Raw genomic sequence first — 21,107 nt, 5'->3', positions numbered from 1 at the left:
TTAGAGCCTTCACAGACAGCACCTGATAGGGTCTCATAATGCAAGATGGTCCCAGGAGAGGGGCCAGACTATGACCGATTTCTTTTTTTTTTTTTTTATGGAGATAGGCCATCTCACCCAGACAATGGAAACAGGCCCCACCTCCTCGAGCCAGACCTGGGATGGGAGCTCGCTGGCGAGCATCTGGTGGCCGTGCCTTGACCCATGAGGCCTGGTCTGGCACACCCTGAAAAACTTCATGGGGCTTTGCGCCCACAACCTACATGGATAGGAATCTAGGTGGGGTGCTATGTAAACTGGTTGGCAGGCAAGGGCAGGGACCTAGATGTGCCAATCCCTGGCATTGTAGACTGGTCCTAGGGGTGTGGAATATCACCTCTCTGATGTGGAAGGAGCCGGAGTTGGTGCCAGAGGTCACTCATATCTCTGGTAGAGGTCTCTGAGGTAGTCAATAATCTCCTCAGCAGCAAGGTGCCAGGTATGGATGAGATTCACCCTGAGATGCTGAAGGCTCTGGACATTGTTTGGCTGTCTTGGCTGACATGCCTTTTCAGTGTCGCATGGAGGTTGGGGACAGTACCTGCATACGGGCAGACTGGGTGGGTGGTTCCAATTTTTAAAAAGGGGGACCCTTCAGTTCAATTACTGGCCTATCACATTTCTCAACCTCCCCAGGAAAGCTTGTGCCAGGGTACTGGAATACTCATCCAGTCTACATGTGTTTTGTGGACTTGGAGATGGCCTATGACCTCAGGGAGTCATGTAGGGGGCACTCTGGGAGTATGGGGTACCAGGGTCATTATTACAAGCCATCAGGTCCTCATATTACTGAAGTGAGAGATGTGTCCCTATTCTCATCAGGAGGCCAACCATGTTTCCAGTTGCTACTGGCCTCCACCGGGGTCCCTTGTCGCCGATCCTGTTTGTGATTTTGGGCAGGATCTCAAAGTGCAGCAGGGGGGAAGTGAGAGTCCAGTTTGGGGACCTCAGGCAAAAAGCCTTTCTGCTTTTTGCAGAAACGCATTGAGGGGGCAGAGCTTTAAATTACCAGTCAATCTACATTCCAACCCTCACCTATGCTCATGAGCTTCAGGTAGTACCTAAAAGGAACTCAGACATCCCGAGGGAGCCAAGAGTAGAGTCACTGCCCCCTCTGGATGTCAAAAGGAGCCAGTCAAGGTAGTTTGGCCACCTGATCAGGATGCCTCCTGGGCGCCTTCAATTGGAGGTTTTGTGGGCACATCCAACTGGCAGGAGATCCAGAATATGCTGGAGAGACCATAAATCTCATCTAACTTTGGAATGCATTAAAATCCCCCAGGAGGGGCTGGAAAATGTTGCTGGAGAGAAGGATGTCTGGACTACCTTGCTTAACCTGAAAATGGATGCATGGATGAATGGATCAATCGATTTTAATGAATAGCATGTGCTTTTGGACAAAATACCAACAACCATGGACTCCAAAATTACCATAAAGCCAAACTTTGATACAGTTATTTTGACAGACTAGTGCTTTCCCCCAAGTATCTCCTGAGTGCAATCAGCACTTTTAAAAAGGTGTAAGTATAGGGTGAAGTCACGCCCATGACATACCATTTCTTGTAGGTTGTGGGGGACCATAAGATGTGGTAAAAGGCTCAGGTAGATTCTGGCATCCCTATGAAAACACATTATTGTAATTTTCCAGAAAACAAGGAGATTTTAGGTAGCACTCCACAATAAAATATTGTGAAAGATTTTTTTTTACTTTTAGCAGCAAATTTGACCACTTTACAACATACAGTATATGACAAACTATAGACAGCAAGATAGTGGCACTGGTTCATATGTACAAAAAAAGAAAAAAGAAAAAAAAACTGGCCTAACATTTGCTAGTAGTAGTTGAGCTAACATTAGGTACCTACCAGTACATTGCTAAAGAAATTGAAAATTCTGGTCGGCATTTGTTTTTTTTGTCTTTTTTTGTTTGTTTTGTTTTTTTATTTTTAACCTAGCATATTAGCCTATTTGCTCACTCCCAGTCAGATCAGCATCAAATATTACAACTATTACAGTCAGTGGACCAATTTACCAAGACAATAATGTAGCTATGAGTTGAACTAGCTTTTCCTTAGTTAGAAGATTAAAACTTACCTCCATCCCCACAGGCTGGTAAGAGATCATCAGAATGTTGGAGCAGTTGGTGCAGCTGGATATAAGATTTTTTTCTAGGGAGGGCCTGACTCTTCCCCTTCTTTGTTCCCTCCAAAAGTACTTTTAGATTTCCCCATTACATATTAATTATTTTCTTTTCTTTGTCATCTAAAACCAAAAGTCTATGTAAAAAAAAATTCTGTATCAAATCAGACCCTGATCTTTCCCTAACCTTCACCAGGTGCTGTGAGCACCTAAACATAACCATGAAAAAGTTTAATAATGCTGTAGTGCACTACAAATCCATATTTTAGTGGAAAACAAATACGTTGTCTGAGAACATTTTACTGATATGTTCAGAATCAACATATTTGCAGCCAAATATGTAAATTAACATGTCCTCATTACATTAGTAGAAAACGTAATCCGGTTGCAATTTAAAATGTATTTGTTGCTACAAATTTAGTTGAACAAACATAATCTCTAGGAAACAGGCCTGTGATCCACATTTTCCATAATACATTATTGACATGGATAGCGAACGCTGAATAATCAGGCTGGTTCCAAATCAGCTCAATGCCATTTCACTCCTATCAAAAACTTTGAATTTATGACATCAAAATTATTGCAGATTTAGGTTGTTATAATTATTGAGTGTACATCGTACAAAGGGCTAAATTATCGTAGACACACAATAATTACTGTACACCTGGCATCACTGATGGAAAGCTTGACAGCATAACAACATTAACTAAGGGGGACAAAGCTTGGCAAACATTCGGGCACTGATAATTGGTTCAGGTGTGAGAAATACATTGCAGAGTATCTCATTTTAATCGCTAATATGGATGACACTAATAGGGATGTCTTTTGGATCCCACTGTTTAGACTGTATACATACATCTTTCAGCCACAACATTAAAAAAAACGGTAACTTGCTTAAATGTTGTGGCTGATCAGTGTATGTGGATTTGATGTCTCAACAAATTGGTGCAGAAATGTATATACATATTGAAGGGCTATTTTTATATGTTTTTATATATTATCTTACTATGAGATTAAAATTAACCAGCTTATGGTGCTTATTAAACTCAGGTGCTTATAGTAAACAGAGGTGTTATTTACTTTGTTTGCTGGACCAGGGAGAGAATTGTCACCCAGACTTTGTGAACTGATGTGAATGCTGTATGCTTGTCAGGGATGCATAGTCTGGTCCAGAGCTCTGTAAGCAACTTCAATCTTTAAAACACTGCCGTATTTTAATAAATAGATGTGAATTTAACTTTTTGCGTCCTTCATACTTCACTAAACAAATGCGCGAGTCCTGATGTTTTAAAGGATGGACTCAACAATTTGGTGACCCCGACGTGATGAAGGCAGGAATTTTTAACTAAAACTTTTTCGTTTTACATTTTTAAAAAAAGCTTTGCACTGTAGAAAAATAGACAACTGGGACGCCGTGGACAACGAGAGGCCTCTTTAAAACATCGGTAAGCAGAAGCCCGTTTAAACCAAAATTCTGTACATTGGAAAATTCTAAAATAATGTTGTACTGTGTGTCCCTAATGTCTACTATACAGCTAAAATTAAGAGGATTGAGATTGCTTATAACGCGGTCGGAGGAAGGGTCCCTGGGTTATTAGTACACTGAGTGGGTGCCTCCAGGGAGGCCGTGATCGGCAGAAGGGTCCCCGGTGACTGACAACTGAGAGGGTGCCATCGAGGGAGATTGATAAATCAACCCTTCAGGATCTATGATCTGATGAGAAGGGGATTTCCTTAGTGAGTGCAAACCTGTTTTTCATAAAAGAACAGCAGAATTAGTGAATTTTTGTACATATCCGCTAAAGTAAAAGGGGCAGGTTCGCAATGCTTAAGCGTGTCCAGAGCCATTGCAGGGCGAGGCACGGTAACTTGTGTTCAACAGATCCGTGTGCTGGGAAGGCGCAGCTCTAAAATAAGGTTGGTAGTCAGGAGCTCCCTTGGGTATACCCAGACTCGTGGGGGTCTAATCAGCCAGTCACGAGGGAAGGAAGAGCTCTAGCACTCAAGCTAAAGATAAGAAATAATAAAGGACCGACCCGGCTAAGTGCAGAAATCCTCGATAGCAAGGTCAATAAGTCTATCAAAGAGGCGTCGATGAAAAAGTCGTTTAAAGGACCAGGGGAGCAAGCGTGAAGCAGCGATCTAGGATAGTTCGCTGCAGAGTGTTTAAATTTAGCAGTTATTATCTTTTATGTTTTTACCCGTGGGAGGGGTTGAGCTTGTGATCCCTAAGCCGTTGTAAGAAATTCCATATCGGAGCAACCCAACGGTGGTCCAAGAGACTGTGTGATTATTTTGGAAATTGTGTAAAATTGACTATAATAAAAGTGGCTAACAATAAAAGTGGGTGGTAGGTACAACGGTGTGTCTGTTGAAGTTTAGTCCAGGTGTCTGAACTGCAAAAACGTGTGGGGGTAACCTAAAGGTGATAACAAACCACACGCCAAACTGTAAAAGTGTGTGCAGTTCATAGGGTCAGTGGCTCTGGTGTTATGCCATACACAATGACTGGCGTGTGATGAACCTCATGCAGTAAGGTCAGTTGCTCGGGTGTTTTTCCATACAAACTGAGGGAAGATAAAAATTAATTTTTACCCAACAGATTGCGAGAGGACTGGTGATTAAAACAATCTACATACATGTAAGTGCACCACACCACACAAACATGGATAGAGAGTTAGATATGGAGTATGTAGATGGGGGCTGTGGTCCTCAAACTGTAATGTTAATGTTAGAACAACAACAGCAAGAGCACTGGAAACTGATTAAAAGACAGATGCTTAGTGCTTAGAAAATGTGATGAGATGTGGGAGGAGGTGCAGGACAGATTGAAGGCAGAGAAAAGGGGAGGAAGCCTACTCCGTTTCTTCTCTAAATTAGAGACAGAGGCTAAGGAAATGCTAGAGGAGCATGAGAAGAGCAGTCCTTCACTCTTACAGAAGAGTGCATGGAGCAAGGAGCGACAGGAAAAAGATAAAAAGAGAGCTCTGTTACGCAAAATTGCATTAGCTTGTGGCACATTGTTCCCTGAAAATAATAAACAGACACAATCAGTCCTCACCTGCAGGGAAAGGAGCTCAAGGTTCCAGCTCACTTTACCCAGCGTTGAATATTAAAGGGGAGCCAACTGCTCCTCCACCTAATCAAATGCCAGTCGTTTCAGTACAGGGAGTGTTAGACGTGAAGGAGGAGTCTGATGAGACATTAGACAGAGCAAGAATAGAGAGAAATAGACTAAGAACAATAGAGCTGCAAACATTAGAGGAAGACATTCAGGACACTCAGAGACGCTTGCGCACCCTAGCAATGATCAGAGAGGAAGAACAGACAAGAGACTCACTGAGAAGGGGGCTATCTACCACTGGGGCACCGCTCGACTGTGGTTTTTGTCTTATAGACATAAATCAACCGGCTCAGACTACACCGCCAGTGTGTCCCGGCGCACAGACACTTCCAGCACGATCTACACCAGGAGAGGAAGGGATGCTTTCAGGTCTTCCATTCATTTCTAGAATGCAGAGAGGGGTCGATCCACCACTCATACATTTCAGTACACTAGCTACCGGCCGGATAGAGCAAGATGACAAGAAAAGAATTATTACATCCGCTCCTGCAGCACGGAGAAGACAGGAACAGGGTGAGGAAGAAGACACCGCTGGTGAGGACACTGAGATAGAACTTAGTGGATCAGAGGACAGCATAAAATGTCAACCAGTAGAAATCCTTCAGTTAAGCGGTACTTTCACCAGAAATCAGGCGCCACCGCCGGCTCAGCATTCCTATTATTTACGCTCTACAGCCAGACCTGCAACACAGAAAAAGGTAATACAGCAAAAAGCGCATATGATGCCATTAGTAGCCAGCCCAGCAGGGGGTGCTATATATCAGCAATTTTTCCTTCACAGACATGAATTGTTTAGTTGAGAAGCTACCACCGCCCACTTCAGGAGGGGCACCGTGGATGAGACAATTCTGCCAGCTGACTATGGGTTATACCTTAGCTTTGGCAGACTGGAGGGCCTTGTTGGGCAGACAGGTTGGGGAACATGAGGTGTTACAGGTGGAGATGATTTCTCACACTGCTCAGTTACCACAAGAAACAACCTTTGCTAGATATGCCACAGCCATAGGAACTGCGATTAGAACCAAGTTATCCAGTGCCTCAGGGAGCAGTACACTCATTAGTGTTTAAAATAAAAGATGATGAAGATGTGCCCTCATTTTTGCTTAAGTGTAGGGGACAGTGGATTGACATGGCAGGAACACATCCTGGCCAAGATCCACTTCAAACAACACTATTTAGAAGAGCAGTAATGGAAGGGATGCCTAAGTCTGTTAAAACGGCCATGGAGCTCAACCCTGATATTCCGGGGTGTGACAGCGAGAAGTGGGAGAAACATTTGGCACATCATCTAAAAAGTCACAGAATGAAAACTGATGTTGAAAAAATGGAAATTAGCAATAATCAATCTCAGTTGGTGAAATTACAATTAAATTTAGCCAGAAAACACTTCAATACTGACAGGTAACAACCGAAACAGGCAGATTTGCCTTTTGATTCCCCTGATCTGTATCCTATGCCTGACTGGATGACTCAACCGCACCATCATCATCAGATGCTGATGAGGGGCGGGTTTGGTGGGGGGCGTGGGCGTGGAGGCCGCAGTAGGGGTAGTTATGGTGGATTTAGGAGCAATCAGTGGTCTCGCCGTCCACGTTCACAAGATCAGTATTGGGGTCTGTGGACAAAGTGGACATTGGGCTACGGATTGCACCAGCAGACCACAACAAGGAGGCATGCAGGCAAACAGTGGGGCTGCACACCAAGCGCCCAATGCCAACGTCGCGCTAGGGGGTCAGTTTCCAAGCATGTACCCTCGCGATCAATATTGACGGGGCCTGGGAACACCGAGCCATGTGGGATTGGCGGACCCCTACATGGTTATGGCTGTAAATGAAGTTGAGCTGCCATTTCTAGTGGATACTGGAGCCCGTTATTCTAAACTCACATGTGATATGGCACCTGCAACCTTATCATATGACTCTGTACATGTGGTCGGTTTCTCGGGAAAAAATGAAGCTCTGCCATTAACCAAGCCGTTGACTGTTCAGGTGGCTAGTCAGTCTCTCCGTCATCAGTTTGTCAACTCTACATCATGCCCGGTCAACCTTATGGGACGAGATATGTTGGTCAAATGTGGGGCGTCTGTGTTGTGCAGCCCTGATGGAATAATAGTCACGTTTCCCAATGGTGTCTCTACGAACTGTTCGTTGCCATCGATCTCCACCACCTCTCACATGATGCTAGCTGCAGACGTTACACCTCAGGCTGCAGTGTGGGTAGTCATCTATTGGGGTAAACTACTGCCTGAAAATCCACAATCGAACGGATTGCTCTTGCTGTTTACTCAGTGGCGCCCCTGGCTGCAGGTCTTAGAGCCCTATGCTTCACCCACCGACCCGTTTCATGTCACTCTGTATTATGATCGTGGTTGTAAGGTTTACCAGCAGGCTTTCTATTCCCAGGTGGAAGGTCAACATTGGCACATTGACTCTCCTTGTGTCTTGGTGGGACCTGAGGGCATTGCCGCCCTGGTCACTCTCACCCCTGATCAAATGCTTTGGTATGAAATGAGTGGAGAGGCGTCACCTCATGTTATTCTAATGGTACAAGCTGACCACCAGGCAATGTGTAAGAGGTTGGCTGCAGTGATTGATTGGCAGCCAATTCAGATCCCTGCATTGTACTACAGCCCCTCCTTTAAGTCTTATAAAATCACTCACCATACTACTGACATTGTTGAACTGGAACATAGAAAGATTGAGCGTTTCCAGGGTAGAGAAAAGACTGATCATGAATTTGTCATTCTTATGCTTGACTCTCTCCCACCTTCTCTGTGGTCATCAGGTCCCACTGACGTGGGGTTTTGTAAATATGCCTCACCTATCACCTTTCAATATAATACATCCCAGCCCATCTGGCAACCCCAGTATAGATACAAATCAGAGGCAGAGAAAGGTACTGCAGACACAGTTGAGGGATTATTGAAAGTAGGGATACTGGAAAAATCATACTCATCCTAGAACACGCCCATTTTACCTGTTGAAAAGAAAGCAACAGGTAAATACCGCATGGCACATGATCTCAGGAAAATGAACTCCATTATTACTACACCTACTGTCCCTGTACCGAACCCCTACACGGCCATGTCTGCCGATGGTTCACATGTATCAATCTGGCCAATGCCTTTTTCTGTTTACCATTAGCAGAGGACCTCAGAGATATTTTCTCTTTCACATACAAAGGCAGAAAGTTGCGCTACACTAGACTACCACAAGGGATTGTTTTATCACCAGGCATCTTCAATCAGGTACTCAGACAACAATTGAATGATCTCATTCTACCACAAGGTGTAGTTCTGATCCAGTATGTTGACGATTTGTTGCTCGCCGCTCCCACTGTTGATCTTTGTTTGAAAAGTACCGAACAATTACTAGGTCATCTACACCACATGGGTTTCAATCTTGCGCGTAACAAATTGCAGTGTTGTCGTCAGTCTGTCACCTTTTTAGGTCGCGTCATCTCCGCCTCAGGAACTTCTGTCTCAGGTACACATCGCTCTGCGATTCTCCAACACCCTAAACCTGTCACGGTCAAAGCCATGTTATCATTTCGTTCATTCGTTCTGTGATCTCACGTCACCTCTCCGCGCCATGGTAAACGCTCAGGGCATGCACAATCTCACCGCTCTTCTAACCTGGACTATAGAATCCGAAACCGCTTTTATTAATCTGAAACAAGCGCTCTCCCAGGCAGCTGATCTCGCTGTTCCTGACTAGTCTTCTCCGTTTTTCATTGATGTTTCTGTAAAAGCACATATGGCCGACGGGGTGCTTTTCCAGAAAAAAGGGGGAGGTAGACAGGTATTGATGTATGCGAGTGCAGTGCTTGATCCCACAGAAGTGAGACACCGACCAAGCACAAGACACACAGCGGGTGTAGCAAAACTCCTACAAAAAACGGCACACATAGTCATGGGACATGCACTGACAGTATTAACAACGCACAGCATAGTTGCATACGTCAACTCAGCCACATTTACAATGACCTCACTGAGACAGAACAGGTTAGAAAAGCTCCTAGGTGCAGCTCACATCACATACACTCATGAAGGCATCAACATGGCAGATAGCATGACAGAAGGCACACCACACAAATGTGAGGACAGGGTTCAGAGAGATCACAAGTTTAGACCTGATTTGAAAAGTGAAGCCATAAAAAATGCAGACAAAGACCTGTTTACAGACGGGTGCTGTTATAGGCACCCAGAGCTAGGATTACAAGCATCATATGCAGTGATCAGGCAAGACAAAAGTGGGAAAATGGAGACTGTGATATCAGAGAAAATGCAGGGAAAAGTATCAGCACAACTAGCAGAATTAAAAGCTGTGATAGAAGCCTTGATACAAGCAGAAGGACAGACAGTAAACATCTTCACTGATTCAGCCTATGTGTCAGGAGCAGTACATGTAGATTTAGGGCAATGGCAAAGAGCAGGATTCAGAACGACGGTAGGAACCCCGATCAAACATGAAAAAGAAATGCAGGGACTAGCAGAGGTACTGATGAAACCAAAAGCAGTAGCCATCATCAAATGTAAGGGACACGACAAGGCAGACACATTGATCGCCAAAGGGAACAAGGAGGCCGATAGAGTAGCCAAACAGACAGCCAACTACAAGTCACAATTCATGATGTTACAAGCTGAGCCAGGTGTAACAGAGATCTTGCCAAAATGTGATGTAAATATGTTAATAAAAGAACAAGCCAAAGCTTCACCGTACGACATATCTGTATGGACAGAAAGAGGAGCAAGGGAACAACATGATCTATGGAGAGCACCAGATGGTAGACCAGTGTTGCCTCTAGGAATGGTGCCAGCAGTGTTAGAGGAGGCACATGGGTTTATACACTGTGGTAAGACACAAATGGAGAGACAGTTGACCCACTGGTGGCACCCTTATCTACCTGCAATGATAGAAAATCATGTGAGGGAATGCTCCATTTGCAATGTACATAATGTAAAAAGTTCTGTGAAACCACATGAGGGAAAATTTCCCTTACCCAAGCTGCCAGGGGAAGAGATAGTGATTGATTATACAAATATGGGAGAGGCAGTAAGGGGATATAGGTATCTTTTGGTCGCAGTGGATGCATACACAGGATGGCCAGAAGCAATACCTATAAAAAAGGAGGATGCAAAATCAGTGATTAAGTTTTTGATAAACCAATACGTCCCTTTCCATGGATTCCCTAGGAGAATCCGTTCTGACAATGGTACACATTTCAAAAATCACCATTTGCAGGAAGTAGAACAAATCTTAGGTTTAAAACATGCCTTCGTGTACCAGTGTACCATCCACAGTCACAAGGAAAGATGGAAAGAATGAACAGAAACATTAAAGACAAATTGGCTAAAATCTGAACACAAACTAATCTGTCATGGGTGGATGCCCTGCCCATAGCATTGATAGGTATCAGGAGTTCAGTGAACAGAATCACAGGGTATACTCCATTTGAGCTATCCAGGGGACAACAGTTCCCTGGACCAGGAGCAGGAGTAGTGCAGACTCCCAGCTCACCAAAAATGAGATATAAGCCGTATTTCGAACAATTAACCGCTCTTATCTCATTCTTCTCTTCTCAGGTACACGACATCGCACCAGGAGGAGGAGACAATACACCACACTCGGCTGGGTGGGTGTATCTGAAAGCCATCAAAAGAAAGTGGTCAGAACCAAGGTGGACAGGCCCCTTTGAAGTGGTTGAGCGCACATCTTGCGCTGTCAGACTCAGAGGAAAGGGGAACACTTGGTTTCATTGGAGCAGGTGTATACCTGCTGAAAACCCAAAGCGTAATCTGACTGAAGTTAAAAAAGAGTTGAAAGAACTGTCAGCTGATTCATGTCCCACAGAAACAGAAAATACAATAGACAAGAAGGCAGAGTAGGGTCGAGCTTATTTGCCCCAGAAGAGATGCAGACTTTTCCCTGGGTAAAAAGGAAGTTATCAGAATCATTCTTTAACAAATTGATAACTACATATAAGGGCCTCCAAAGGTTAAACATTTTGCCAGAAAACAGGAGGCCTGAATTACATTGGATAGCACTGTGGTTCACTCCATTGAAGCCATTAACACCTGTACCGGCTTGCCCTGAAAAACCTCAGATCTCTAGATTAGATAGAGTGTAAACTAATATCGACCTACCTCCTTTTTTGTGTTAGATCTGTGGTAGATAGCGTGCTAGTGACTTAACACGACCAGAAGAGTCAGTCAAGCAACACATTAATCCCCAGAGGGATTTATTATTTTGTAGAAGTGTGGCTAGCTGGTTCTTTAATATATATAGGAGAACCACATTATTCTTAACCTGCTTTGCAAATAGAGAGAAAAATAGATAAAACTGAGTGTATTAGATCAAAAGATAAAAGAAGGTAAGAAGCTCTCCTTGTTGAGCGCAGGCACACCTCACACGGATACAAGGCAATAAGAAAAAAAAAAAACTGTTTTGCATCTTTATTTATGCTATTCTAGGCAAGGTATTTTTTATTGAATAAAGTATTATCATGTATGGTTCCTGGAAGACCCTGTTGGGTCTCTCCTTGATTATAATTGCCATTGTCTTATCTCTGTTTGGTTGGGACAGTGCGGGAGACCACGGAAACCAGGTACAGGTGTGATTTATCGAGCTAAATTACACATTGGGAGACAACACAGGGTGGATATTCAATCTGTGCCATGTAATCGATTGCTATGGTCAGGACTCCAAATGGAGGGGCTACGATCTCTATGTCTACGACTCCTATTCAGGGGGACCATCGACAGTCGACGACGGTTGGTGTCCTCGTTGGGGTTGGGTGTTGTCAGGGACAGCGCCCTTTTGGAAAAAGGACGGATATATCACCGACTGCCCTACTTATAGTAACACCCATTTAATACAGAAGGGGATAGGGTTAAGCAGGATGGGTATCTCTCCATCCACAGAGGCAAACCCATTGATGCTCACCCTAACGGTGCAGGATAACCCATACAAAGAAACTACACGAGGTAGTTATTGCAACCCACAGGAAGCAGATGCAGTATATTTGATTTTATGGGTTGATCAATCAGGAACTAATACAATGGGTCTAATTAAAATCAATATGTTAGATCCTCCACCTCAACCACCTACTTCCATTCCACCTACGGTTGAGAGACCTACACCCCTACCAGTGATGGATGAGAAGGAAGTACTTAAAATAGATTTGACCAAAATAACAGGAAAGGATATGGTCAAACTAGCTACAGGATACACAGACAGGAATATGTGGTTGGATTGGATGGCAGCCACTGCTAAAACATCAGGTATCACAGACTGTTTGGTTTGTTCTTTAGCCCGACCCATCCTTAAATTAACGCCTGCCCTTTTATTAATGCACGAAGAGAGACAACGGTTTGATTGTATGTTAGCTTTGCATATGTCCCCTAAGCCAGAGAATTGTATTATGCTGTCCCAGCTTTTTCCTGTTGTAAAGAACTCCACAGTTCCATCTGTCTTCTCACAACAAGCAGGGAACTACACCTGTCTTAGCCGTTTAACACCCGGCAACATGACAACTTTCACTTTCATGGGTAATGTAACTACAGCCTGATGTTCACTTACCATAGATGTTAGTGCTTGGAGTAAGATGTCATCTCTTAGTTGGTCCCGAGCTGATCTGTTCTGGTACTGTGGGAGGAAGACTGTTCAACTACTTACCTCCTGACTGGTCTGGAATTTGCACTTTGACTAGGCTGTTAGTTCCAGTACAAATGCTAGGAAGAAATCTTAAGAACCAAATGCAACGCCATTACCAGAGAAAGCGTTCCACACCGGGGTTTAATTGGATGTCCTCCTCTCCAACTTATATTGACTCCATGGGTGTTTTTAGAGGTGTACCCAATGAGCATAAACTGGCCAACCAAATTGCGGCAGGATTTGAGTCTGCACTGTGTTGGTGGTGTACAGTTAATAAAAATGTGGATTGCATCAATTATGTGTATTACAACATCCAACGTTTGGGAAATTTAACAGGAGATGCCATTGGGGGACTGTCAGAACAATTAGCTGCAGACTCTCTGATGTCTATGTAAAACAGAATGGCTCTGGACATGTTGTTGGCTGAAAAAGGGGGTGTATGTCACATGTTTGGAGATTAAAGTTGTATGGTCATCCTTAATAACATTGCACCCGATGGATCCGTCACAAGAGCTCTACAGGCCATTAGGGTTTTAAATGATGAAATGGCATCACACACAGGTATAGATGATCCTTTCACTAAAAGGTTTGACAGTAGGTTTGGAAAATGGCGCAATCTGGTGGTCTCTGTTGTCTTCTCACTGATTGCTGTTGCTGGAATGTTGGTATTGTGTGGATGTTGTTGTGTTCCCTGTATTCGTTCTCTCTGTGTCGGACTCATCACCACCACCATTGAAGACAAGGCCGCACAACCACCTCCATATCAAATGCCACTGCTGGGGAAGGAGGAAGAGGAGGAAGAGGATGAGACCGTAACCGTGGCTGCCACTTGAGAATGATGTTGATCTCAGAAGTTATCTGAGATCAAAAGGGGGTCTGAAGGGTTATTTTTACATGTTTTTATATATTATCTTACTATGAGATTAAAATAAACCAGCTTATGGTGCTTATTAAACTTAGGTGCTTATACTAAACAGAGGTGTTATTCTGCAAAGAATGCACCCAAAGATATATGGCTGTCTATATGTGAAAAACAACCCCTTATATGGAAATGGCATGACAATTTGAAAAACTGTCCTTGGGTGCCATATAGTGTCTTGTCTTTTTCTACCTCTTTTTTCTACAGATAAGTCGTTAAGTAGGGAGAGTCAATCATGTCCAGAGTGAAATGCCCGTACGATGGAGGCACATACCTGAGGAGTGACGGAGGTCTCCACCAATAAGAAGATGGCCGTGCCGACAATGTTATTTACTTTGTTTAAACTTAATATCTGCTGGACCAGGGAGAGAATAGTCACTCAGACTTTGTGAACTGATGTGAATGCTGTATGCTTGTCAGGGATGCATAGTCTGGTCCAGAGCTCTGTAAGCAACCTCAATCTTTAAGACACTGATGTATTTTAATAATTAGATGTGAATTTAACTTTTTGCATCCTGCATACTTCACTAAACCAATGCACGAGTCCTGACGTTTTGAAGGATGGACTCAACAATATAATATATATAACAATATATATAACAATATATATATATAACAATATATATATATATATATATATAAAAAACAACTATAAACAATGAAAACAACCCTCGGTTTCTTTTCAGCACTGTAGCCAGACTGACAGAGTAGTAGCTCTATTTATCCATGTATTCTTGATAACTTCATGAGCTTCATTAGTATTAAAGAAAAATATCACCATCTCCTGTCCTCAACCAGCCCCGATTTATCTTCAAACACAAGAACTTTAGAAACAGCTGTAAAACCTGACAGTTTTTCTCCCATCGACCTTCACCAACTAATAAGCATCAAATCTGCACAAAAATGTTGATTGTCCAGTCGGGCTACATGCTGGCAAATGCCAAACTGCTGATCACATTCCAATTGGCTCTGTGAAAGAAAACTACAGAGTCTACACAGTTGTGAGGAATCAAAAACTGGAAAGATGTCATCAAGCTAATTTCTGGGCCCTATCGGAAGATGAGGTGATAAAGCCTATAAAGCAAACACGATGCCCACAAGGCAACTGATCTAAAGGAGGACCTTCATTTGAGCTCCACAAGGACCTTTGAACCATCTCTGCAAAGGCTGGTGAAGGTGAGAATTTAGAGTTAACAAAGAACATCCAAAACGTCCAGTCCAGAGGACTCCTGAAGCCTATACATTGACTGAGTTCATTTTCCAGAGACTGAGTGAGTCAAAAGAACTTTAACACAAACACAAAAAAAAAGAGGATTCGGGAAAAACTTAACTAAAACAAGTTCCAGTCTATGAAGATGAGAAGATGAAGCCATGGATGCTCAACTAAGGCAGGAAGTCTATAAAGTGATCGCTTTATAGACAATAGCTATCAACAATCCACATCTTAGTCCAAGAACAACCACAATAGAAGCTGAGGCCATGCAGACTCATCTGTAATAAAACACCAAGTCAATAACAGTCAATAAAATATGATAACCAAAAAAAAAATTCCTGGATCTGCCCCTTTAATTGGATCCACACCAAAATTTAATGGGTTCTTTCCTGGCCCATGCCACCATTCCTCCACCAAGTTTAGTGCAAATTGGTTCAGTACTTTTTGCGTAATCCTGCTGACAAATAAACCAACAGACTAACAAACAGACACAGGTGAAAACATAACCTCCATGGCGGAGGTAATAATTTTACTTGCAGTGTTTTTTAAAATGCATGATGAATGATTAACATAATGTGTTTGTATGTTTAGTTGACTCTAAAGTTTGTTTGTGTGTGCATATAAGCTAAAAAGGTTAGGCCAGTGGCTAACTGCATTCAGCATGACAGCAGGAAAGAGCTATCTCTGAACACACACATATGCCTTACATATCTATTTGATGCAAACTTCACATCCATAAAGAAGCAGCAAGAGAGACAGACAGACTCCTAAATCCTCTGTCTTGGGCTGGTTCTTGACTTCTGAATCACCGCTCTTCACCACTTTGTCCAGCAATACAAATGGGTCACTGACAGCTGTTTACCTTGGTTAGAAAAACAATTCACCATTCAGAGTTTTGTAGGTGGGATTAAGATTAGGGTCATCTTCCTACATAGCTAGCTAGCTACCAAACTACGTCCGACAAAAATAGTGACAGAAAAACTGACACAAAAGCAGTGACATACATTGAGATTAACAAAGCTTTACGGGGTGTTGTAACTTCACTTAGAGAATTAATAACACTTAAATTAACATTATTGTTGGATTGTCATGAAAATGTTACTAATTATTTTCTGCTTCTTCTGCTTCAGCGAGACAGATCCATCTGCTTTTACTTTGATGAAAATATGGAAAAATGCCCTATCCTGTATGTTATCCTATATGAAGGTGATAAGAAAAATTCCTAGATCCCTTTATCAGGTCAAATTTTTAATTTGTCAAATACTTGTAATGACTTTCCAATTAACCTAACCTCTACTTTGAGTTTAGTGCTAATTAGCTAATGTTAGCATGCTATCACACTAATCTGAGATGGTGAACATGTTAAGCACTGTACCTGCTAAACATCACAAACATCATTGTGAGCATGTTTGTATGCGGAAAAAGTACCACAGCAGCTAGCGTGGCTGTTGACTTTTAGTGTTGTATTTTCACTTCTATTGAAGCATTCTGTGCTTTTCTAAACTTTATAACTTTTGTCCTTATATGGAAATACTTTCAAATCCCATGGGATAAATTTCATAATGCATGAGAGTTATCTAACTAAAACAAATTGGCCACTTGGTCCAATTTAAACCAACAAATCAACATTTAAAAAGTGAAACAGTGCATAGGAAAAATCAACCATGTTGACACCACATTCCAAGAAAGTATACATCTTAATATCTAAAAGATGATGCAACTTTAGATTAACACAATTATTAAGGGAAGATTAAGCAGAGAAAACCTATTATTAAAACCAATTCAATGTTTCCTGGTCAATAAGGCTAGAGCCATCTCATTAAACTCTTTATGGTACAGTAGTCCCTCCTCTGGCTAGACCACACCACACTAGTTCTTATGTAGAGATTAGTTGTTACTAAATACAATCAATAACTGCCAGGTGCAACTGTTGTGCAGCTGACTGAATTAACTGACAACACTAACATTAGCTTGTATATATATGACCTGGTAGAGGGATATGGTTGATATACAATATGAGGATATGGTTGACATACTTGACCTGACACTTTTTGTTTAATAATGATATAATAACATGAACAAATTTGGAATTTGAAATTAGATCTCACAAAAAACACAATAAACCTCAAACTACAGAACTTTAGGTCAATAATGTTTTCGTTAAATGACCAAATTATGTCGTTTAGGTTAGTTTAATCAGATAATTTATGCTCGCTCTGAATTGTATAAATACTACTAACTTGAAACACACACATTTCTTCATGTATGCATAAACTACATAAATAAGACAAAGCCATACCTATATTTACAAAGAATTGGCAGTTACACTTAACATATCGCTAGGCATCTCAAACTGATATACATATAGTTATGTTACAGCTCATAATGCTACAGTAAATTGCATAGTTGATAGCTTTTAATGGTGGAGTAAGCGATTGTGGAGAAAGACTGTGGATATTTGAACTCAATGGCAAAACAAATACATCTCTCCCTTCAGCGCTCCTTCAAAAGCTCTGCCCCCCAAATTCATGGATGCACATTGCCAAGGCTACAACACCAATAAGTAGGCTAGCTGACCAAAAAATAATATGCCGGAATCCAACACTTCTTATATGGTGTGGAAGTGGATACTCTTTCTTCTTAAAGCAAAACAAACTTTACAATATAAAACATAATCAAACAAACAACATGCACACAAGCGTCCAAAACAGAATGGAGTACTAGTTGGTTAGATTGTTTTTACAAAGCTAAAGTGACAGAAGAGAGGACCGTAGCTTTGTATCTATGCTAACAGTGGAAGTAAGGTTACCTGGCAGAGCATTTTGAATTATCCATCCGAACAAATAAATCTCTTTATTTCTCACACATTCACTTTTATTTTGAAGGTTTAATTTTACTTCCAGTTACTTCCAGTTCACCCTCTACATTGATTTCAGTCAGGGAAAACTAAAAAATGGATATAATACCAAACCAAAAATAAAAGCCGTTTTTACATTGGAATTTTTTACATTGGAAAAACTGCAAAAAATGGGTCTGTTTTCTCGTTTTTGGTTTTTGAATGTAAAACGGATTATACTTTAGTACCCTGACCCTTAAAGTGTGTTTCTGTGCTTCACCGCTAAAATATTGTATTTATGCGTAATATTTTATTCACGTTTTATCAACCTTGAAAATGAGCAGAGCTGATTCAGGATGGGGGAGCTGCAAAACGCAAGAAGCACTAGTGCATAGAGTGTAAAATACATCGCCCAGGATGCACAGAAAGATGTTTCAGATTACTGCTGGTGTTTTCACCCTTACAACTAGCACTGTCATCATCTTTTTTTCTGTGAAATTAAGCCAAGCGGAGTTTCCCACAGGTTAAGAATTTCCTTGAGGTGGTGGGTGGCGCAGCGTGTGACAGATGTGTGCGCAAAGACTCATGCAGTTTAGAGGGGGAGAGGGTAATCTAGGTTATTTTCTGTAGCTACAATTTACAGATGTCCCCTAAACACCTCACAAGCAGACTATCGTAGACGCTACAATTTACCGATGTTACATAAACGCCTCACATGCAAGGCTATCAGTAGACAAAACTAGGCGGCTGCACACAGTGAAGCATCTAGTTATTAAAGGGTACGCAACTCAGACAGGTGTGTGGCCAAAAATTTGTTAGTTCGAAAATAGTGAAATGAAGTGTTCCAATGTAAGATTTACCTAAACGCAAACTGAGTGATTTTTTTCTACCTGAGCGGGTATGCTCTACCTGGGCAGGCTGCCATGGTCCGCCATGATTTTCCTTTTAAAGTTTCCAGCAGTGTAGACACAAGAGTCTGACATCATTGTTTTGCAATACGCAACTATGGCATTGGTAAAAGGAATAAACTCAGAGGAATACGATTTCCAATAGTTAAGACAAATTGGAACCGGTTCTCAACTGGAACCGGTTCTCCATTGCCTTCCTTATGTGTCACCTCATCTGACTTTAACTTCAGATTTTGGTGAATGCGCAATAAAAAGTTTGATTATACATAAATGTTTAAATAGCCTCTCCAATCAAAAAAATCTGATCCTACTAAGTTTTCAATTCAAATTTTTCAGTTGACAGACAGTGCGCCAATGTTGTTTTTAAATTTAAGCACTCCTTTCTTTTCCAACTGATTTTGAAAATGAGAAAGAGAAATAATTATTTCCAGTTGATTAAAACATACACAGTATGGTCTCATGGACGCGCATCTACCTCTTCTGGTACAAGTAGCAAAATTTAGTGTGAAACCACTTGTTTGGGTATTTTGACTGGATGGGGCCCTTCTGAAACTGTTTCAAAATTGTGAAACAACCAAATCTTCAAGTATCAGAGGGCAGTACCCCACTCCAGTCTCTCCAACTCGGCTCAGAGAAATAGTTGTTGTGGATAAAAATATGTGTGCATGCATTTAGAGCATTCTAATACAAGCGGAAGTGGGTCACTGCTCCTCAGGGGAACCAATCTAGCAGCTTGAACTTCCTCTTAATCATACATGTTTGATGATGGATTGTAACATGTTTAAAGGCAACAAAAACCAACATACATGTAAACACACACAAACACATAAAGTGGAAGGGAATGATAAATTCACAAATAACAAATAACCTAAATACTATGCATGATATGGATGTGCAGACCATCCTCTATAACCACCAAACCCACACATACCTACATGCGCACAGACTGGTACTGAAGATTTCATCACAGTAGAGAAGAGATGACTGGCCTTGTGGAACCATCCCTAAAGAAAATAGGTCTACTTTTCTGGTATTTAGGGGCCATTGCAAAGTAGTATTCCTGTAGATTTCCCATGATTTCCCTAGGGATTTTTGCCATTAAATTTCTATACTGCCACAAAAAACACAATATTTTACAACGTATGCGGAACCTTTTCAAACTTTCAAAGAGTGATTTTCGGAGCGTTTCTTTTCAGAAAACGTCTTACTGATCAGAATATTACTAAATTCCAACCAACTGGGAAGTTTAAAATAACTGGTTTATATCACTGGTCTTTCTTTGTTTTTGCTCAAGCCATCTCAGCAAAGTGCTGGGAGCAATGGGGAACATTGGGGTGGGGCTCTTCCTCTCTCACTCTCTCTCTCCAGCCGGGGTAAATCAATAGCCAAACCAGTACACTTACACAGTCCAGTCTGTGCAAGGAGGATGTTGGATGCTGCACTGGACTTACTAATAGATACACACATACTGTATACATCTGTAATGCTTTGTGAGTTTGCTAATGCAGCCAAGCAACAAGTTCAAAGTTCATACTGTGAATATAGTGAAACAATGTGGTGTGTGTTTGTACACTTTTTATTTGCAGAAAAGCTGGTTTTTCTTTTGTTATTAAACTGGCCACGAAGGGACAAAGAAAATCTTATAATGTATGCACACACCCCTTAATGTAAACTAAAGATCCATTAAATCCTCTAATTACTGTCTCCATTTCCAAAGCACGAGAATACAAGAGGACAGACTATATTGCAAGGACAGAATAGGGTTCAAAATTAGGTTTTTCTTTATTAAATTACAAAAAAAAGCCTCTGGGTAATGAAATCAAACTAAGCATGCTGCTTATGATATAACTGCACCTTAAACTCAAAGAAAGAAGACTGTGAAGTCTGACCTGAGTCCGTGTAACGCGGTCTTGCCAGGTCCCTGAAGTAGTAAATGAAATCCAGGCAGTTGTCGTCCTGCACTTCTCCCTTGGAGCACAGGTCGGAGAGTAGTTCCAGCGCCTTTCGACAAATCTCATCCTCTCTTTCTGCAGGCATTGCCCTCCAGCATCCTTCTAAATGGTCGGCCACTAAGGCTGATCCTCCACCACTTCTCTTGCACACTCACACACAATCACCCAGCCACACACAGCCTCTACCAGCGTAAAGGCGCATGAGAAGCAACCACAGTAACTACACCCCTAGATAGGTTCGGTGAGCTCGATGCATCCACTAAAATCCGAATTAGGCAAAGTTTGGCTGATTTTTTTTGTACAAGTATGTTTGAGTTGAGAT

At 41.8% G+C, this 21,107-nt stretch overlaps 1 protein-coding gene across 2 annotated transcripts in view; it reads right to left on the bottom strand.

The window, feature by feature from the left end:
• The window catches only part of syt9b (synaptotagmin IXb), a 54,273-nt gene extending 33,403 nt beyond the window's left edge, over positions 1-20,870 (bottom strand). For both annotated transcript variants that reach the window (XM_040133217.1, XM_040133216.1), the window contains exon 1: positions 20,723-20,870. In XM_040133217.1, coding sequence (XP_039989151.1) covers positions 20,723-20,870 — 148 coding nt within the window. The remainder of the gene's footprint in view (positions 1-20,722) is intronic.
• Positions 20,871-21,107: the final 237 nt, after the last annotated feature.

Source organism: Xiphias gladius, chromosome 8 (genome assembly GCF_016859285.1).
Source record: "Xiphias gladius isolate SHS-SW01 ecotype Sanya breed wild chromosome 8, ASM1685928v1, whole genome shotgun sequence".
Taxonomy (NCBI): Eukaryota; Metazoa; Chordata; class Actinopteri; order Istiophoriformes; family Xiphiidae; genus Xiphias; species Xiphias gladius.
This window is presented reverse-complemented; position numbering and strand designations above follow the sequence as displayed.